We start from the raw sequence: 6136 nt of genomic DNA on the forward strand, positions 1-6136 counted from the left end.
TATTGAAAAAAAATAAAATAAAATGCAAAAACATATTTAAATAGATTAATAAATAAAGAAAAAAAAACTGGGTGGATTTTGATAGTATACTCTATTTGTGTGATTGTAAAGTAAATTTATTACACAAATAGACACTTACAAAATTAAAGCATAGAAAAGCTGAACCCAAAAAGACACAAATTAGCAATCAGTAACCTCTCAATAGTTATTATTTTAATTTTCTCAAAAACTTAACTGACTCAATTTAGTTTAGCGGATTAAATAAACAAAAGTACTTACTTGAAGTATTTAAATATTTTGTCTGTATTATGCTAACTTTTTCACAACAATACAGATCCACGGTAGCAATGATTTGGGAAACCTTGAATGTGTCCATTTTTTAGCTTATCACCCAAAGCATTACCTAAGTATTTTATAACTATTTCTCTGCTAAATAATAAAACCAATAATGTAATCAAAAATGACTACAATTATGGGCATAAGAGGTTCACCTTGCTTTTTACAAGCTGATCTTATTTTATACAGTTTTATTTGATCTATCAGACTTTTTAATTGATTTAAAAATTCAAAGTAACTCTTCAGATATAAGCAATCAAATTTGGTGTGCTTAATAGGTTCCTAATGAAAGGAGCAAACCAAAAATTAAAAAAAAAAGACTCTTTTTCTGAAATCTTTCTTCTTCATTTTCAAACCCATCTTCTTCAAATATTTAAAGAAAGTCCATTACTAATATTTAAATGTATTAAATGCAGAATTTTTTAAATTTTAAAAAATAAAATAATTATAAAAAAACATTTAAAAAATTTTAATTTTCAATTATTTATAATTGCAAAATTCAAAGTTTTCTAAACTATAAAAGGAATGTTTGAGGTCTAGCCCAAAAAATGAAGGAGAAGATAAGTTTTTAATAAATTTTAAAATTTCTGAGAAAAAATAAATTTAGGTCCATACATTTGTATGGGTTTTTTTTACAAAAACATCTATATATCAAAAACTAAAAAGTTTTTATTTCATTAAACAATTTTATTTGAGTAGTGCTTTCAAAATGTAACTAATTTTCCTTTCAAAACAAAATAAATACAGTGCTTCCTCGCTAATCCGGTCCTCGCTAATCCGGTACCTCGCTAATCCGGCCGGTTTTAGTCGAGAAGTCGACTTATTTACTTTAGAGGTTTTAGCGTTTAATTTCATTTTACTTCGAAAAAGTATTCAATTTACGTTTTATAAGTATGCAAGCAATATATTGTTACGTCATAATAAAGTATCATTTGTATAATCTTAAGTTTTTTTTCATACTTATCCCGCTCAGTTGTAACAAACTTGTTTATTATTCATTTGCAATTTTTCTGTCTTTGCTAAGCAAGTTACACTTTAATATACTACAATCAACATATCTGGTTAAAAAATGGATAAGACAGCAAAGAAGCGAAAACGCGTTTAACTAACAATTGAAAACAAGTTAAAAGTTTGCGAAATGGCAAACAATAATGTGCCTAAAGCTGTTATAATGAGCCAGTTTACATTAGTAAGTCAACTTTAAATGACATTTTGAGAGGCGAAGAAAAGTTCAAAAAGTTTAAAGCCGAAAAGGAGGAGCTGGGACTAATTGGAGCTGCTAAAACGGCAAAAAAAAGTAGATGGAGGCGTAGATAATTTGTAAAAATATTTTGTTCTTATCCGGCCAAAGGCAAATCCGGCCGTATTTTCAAAAAATTCTTGCCCAACTTGGCCGGATTAGCGAGGAAGCACTGTACTCACAAAAGTAACTAATCAAAAAAAATACGAGTAAGCTTTAGAATCAATCACTATAAAATTAATCAAATCAGTCATAAAAACTAAAAAGCTAATTAGGACAAAAATGGACTGTTTAAAAATGTTAAGTATAATTCTAGATCCTTTATCAGGACCTAGTTGAGTATTAAATATTAATTTTATTTAAAAAAAAAATTATATTCTATAAAATCTGACTTGTAGTTTACACTTTTAACTGTAATATAAAAACCAATTTAACTTTAAAAAAAAAAAAAACTACCCTCCTATGCCCTTAATACTTAAATTAGTATTTTATAAAGTTGACAAAGTGCTTTAATTTTTCTTGTTTAACTAATTCTAAAAAATTGAACTTTGCTAAATATAACTTGTGTTCTCTGTATCTATAGAGTTTAAAAATATGACAAATAATAACAAATGAATAAATTTCTCTTGATTTTAGTACATAGATAAAATTTTTCTTATTTATATTCCAGTGAACTTGTTTCACTAGGATCTTTTGTTAACAAACACTTAAATCTATATTTTGAATAGATTTTTATACATAGCTATTCCTTGTTTTACGTTCTTAACACATATTTTATACAACATTTTATAGCTTAATTATTTAGCATGAATATTTGAAGTTTTTTTAGGGTTCATTTGGTGGTTGGTGCTTCGATCCATCTGAAAGTGGAATATTTTCTTAAAAAAATATTTAACTTTTTATTAATTTATTTCAATATATTAGAGCTAATAAGCTCTATTGTTTATTGTTTTATTAACTTGTTCTAAAAATTAATACCTTGGAATAGAGAACATTATAGATTTTTTTGTATTGGTAAGATATCTTAAAAACAAACTAAATTTAGTAGTTTTAAATTTTAACATGTTTGTTAAAAATCTTTATAATTTAGAGTTGTTATATTTTCGCAGGATAAAATTGTTTTAAAATATATCCCCTGCCAGAAGACCTTAATAAAAAATAAGATGGTAAGACCATAAAAATTTTAAGTTTCTATGAGAAAAAAAACTTTTTCACTAAAAATATATGTTTTCACTATTTTTCAAACAAAGATATTCAATATTTTACAGTTTGTTTATTCCTCATATACTTAAGAAGCTCAAACAAAAAAAAATATATCTATTGAAAAACCACCCAAATTTTCAAATTCGAAGTCTAAAATTTTTAATTTGTTTGTTCCAACATGAGAAAGTCTTGGGCATTATTAAGATATTTTTTAATACTTAAATTTAAATGTTTTTAATTTTTTTTTTTAATATTTAATAATTTTTAATATTCTGCATAGTTTCTATTGTCAGATCTCTATAAAAAACTGTCAAACTGTAAAAAAAAAGAGGTGTTTTTGTTATAATAATTAAATTGTGCAATAGTATTAGTTTAAGGGCATAGCGGAAGTTTAATCACTATTTTCACAATTTGGTCTTATTTTGTTGAGATTTTACTGAACTACAAGTTGCTTTAAAGAGATTAAAAAAATTCTAAGTAATTTTTGAGACATAACCGGTCAAAGTCAGAGACTACAATAGATTCATTATGGGAGGAGCAAACTAAAAAGGCAAAAAAAAAAACTATTTAACTAAAAATATGTCTTCTACGTTTTTTGAGATAATTTCCTCAAACTTTCAGGAAATGTTCTTGCAATATTTAGAAAACTCTGTCAGTACAAAATTAAAAAAAATTATAAAAATAAATTGTAAAAAAAACTCAAAAACAGTTTTTTTTGTTTTTTTGTTACAATTTTTTTTTTAATTTTGTTCCGACAGAGTTTTCTAAATATTGCAAGAAACGTTTCCTGAAATTTTCAGGTAATTATCTCAAAAAACGTAGGAGGATATAGACTTTAAGTGATTTCTAGTTATTTGTCAATTTAGTATGGAACCCATAAGGAACCTATTGTAATATCCGACATGGACTGGTTATATTTCAAAAATTATCATGAGTTTTAAAAATCTGTAAAAAGCAACTTGTAGCTTAATTAAAACTCAACAAAATAGACTAAATTGTGAAAAAAGGTGATTTACCCCCTTAAATAAAAACAATATATGAGAAATTTTCTTAAAACTTCAAAAAAATGTTTTTAAACTTTCGTTTTGCAGTACATGGTAGGTCTGTCTAATACAAAGGTTTTATAAAATTTTAGTTTTAGAATAAAGCAATTAAATTCAAAATTTTCAGAGCATTGATGTTTTTTATATAATAATTATATAAAAAATTGAAATGGAGCAACATGAAATTTCGAATTTTTTATCTAAATTAGTCACATTGTTACTTGAAAATAAAGAATACGAGCATCTTGTTTCATGGGATGTGGAAGGAAAATCATTTGTTATTTACAACCAGTCAAAGTTTGCACAATATGTGCTTCCTAAATACTTCAAACACAACAAGTTTACAAGTTTTGTCCGCCAGCTAAATATGTACGGTTTTAGAAAACTACAAAGTCCTTACACTGGAGGAATGGATTACAAAGATGAAGAACATATAGTATTTTATCACCCTGATTTTAGAAAAAATGATTATAAAAGGTTATACAACATTAAGCGTAAATTACCAGCCAATAATAGAGTTAACATAGAAGAGGTACATATTTTAAATCAAGAAGTCCAAGCTTTAAAAGTAGATAATTTGGATACCATAGACACCCTCAAAAAACTAAAAGATGAGAATGTTGCCCTTAAACAAGACGTTGCCTTTTTGCAAACAAAGTTGACTAACCATGAAAAAGTAATTAGCAAAATGTATGAGTTTATGATGCCATTTTTAAAAGCTATGTCAAAAAATAACTTCAACCCATCAACTAGTGGTATTGAGCGTATTCCAAAGTTGATGATAGATAATGGTAGTATTGATAAACAACATATTGAGTCAAATGAAATTTTAACTAGTTGTGCTGGTGATGACAGACTTTTTACTCAGTTGTTATCACCCTCCAAAGCATTAAATAGGGCAGATGATAATGCATTGGAAACTCCAAAAGTTATTAAAGTTACAACTCCAAATGATTTTGATGTTGATTCTCTTCTTAACTTTAATCCTAAAATAGATAATTCCCCTTTGAAAAGCCCAAAAACTGAATTAGTTTCACCTAAGCGTTTAAAGCTAAATAACCCTTTTATTGGATCATCACTAAAATTGGATACAGCTAAAAAAAATAGGAATGTTCCCTTTCATAAGATAAAATCACCCGCATATATTAAAAACAACAAAGCACAAAAACTGGTAAAAGTTCATGTGCCCAGATCTTCTATTCAAATAGCAAATGATACAAAACCTGCAAATAGACCAAACAACAAAAGAAAGCCTAATGAAAGCCCACCCATAGTTTATATGACTTCACCAACAACAGTAAGTAAAAATTCTGTAGACATGTCTGCTGATAAAATAAGTCAATTATATAAGGTTTTTCCAAATGATGATTGTGATCTGTATGATCACAACAACTTACTAAATGCTTCAGAAATTATCATTGATCCAAAATTTGTACCAAGTAGTGACTTCATGAATCACGAAGTGCTTCCATCTGATGTGATTAATAATATATCACAATTAAGCAACGGGAAAGAAATAAAACAAGAAGTTGATGAAACAGTATCAGATCCTAATATGGCTGTCGTTGATTTTATAAACGAGTCACCTTTATCTTCTCTAAATTTTAATGATCCCGACTATTACTTTTGCAACCAAGATATGTAATAAAAGGTTTGAAGAAGAAACCCTACCTGAAATAGTCCTGGTAGTTAGCCTTTTAGTTTCTGTTGTACAATACACTTTTAAATGCTTTCTTTTGGTATTAACTAATTCTGTTTAAAAATTTTCTATAAACAAAATTTTATTTCAAGTTATCATGAAAACATTTTTAAAAACATAATTTTAGTAAATTTGTATTAGCCAAATGATTATAACTTTAATTAGTTTTTTTGTACAATTAATTTGTTAAACTGTTTTATAGGTAAGTAATTATAATGCACTTCAGTTTTTGAGAAGCTGATTTTTGTACTTTTATTGACTTATTTCGTTACAAAACTAACTTGAAAGAGCTAACCATAAATATGCATGCAAAATCTAAAGTCTATGATATTAAAGTTCAACTGTTTTTATGATAACGTATAATTTAAAAAAAAGAGATTGTATTTTTTTTTCATGTAGCTGTTGTTTTGCGTTGTATTTACACCATCTAGATTTTAATATTATGTTATGCATGTAAATTGAAAGATTTTGATTACGTTTTGTTATTTTTAAAAGTTAAAATGTCAAAAATGTAGTTTTTGTTTGCTTTTAATATAAGTTAACATATTCACTGAGTTATATTCAAGAAATAATTATTTTCAAAATACGAAAATCTGACTATGACTTTTATTTATA

At 26.2% G+C, this 6136-nt stretch overlaps 1 protein-coding gene across 1 annotated transcript; it reads left to right on the plus strand.

Annotated features, from left to right (window-relative positions):
* The first annotated feature begins 3655 nt into the window (after positions 1–3655).
* LOC145840552 (uncharacterized) lies at positions 3656–5888 on the plus strand. The gene has a single exon (XM_082947850.1). It carries the CDS (start codon positions 3992–3994, stop codon positions 5465–5467), a length of 1476 nt encoding a protein of 491 aa, XP_082803976.1. The 5' UTR covers positions 3656–3991; the 3' UTR covers positions 5468–5888.
* The last annotated feature ends 248 nt before the right edge of the window (positions 5889–6136 follow it).

Source organism: Thalia democratica, chromosome 7 (genome assembly GCF_965202585.1).
Source record: "Thalia democratica chromosome 7, ktThaDemo2.hap1.1, whole genome shotgun sequence".
Taxonomy (NCBI): domain Eukaryota; kingdom Metazoa; phylum Chordata; class Thaliacea; order Salpida; family Salpidae; genus Thalia; species Thalia democratica.

Excerpts from the sequence above, each read along its gene's own strand:
- LOC145840552 (XM_082947850.1), top strand. The coding sequence starts at position 3,992 with ATGGAGCAACATGAAATTTCGAATTTTTTATCTAAATTAGTCACATTG.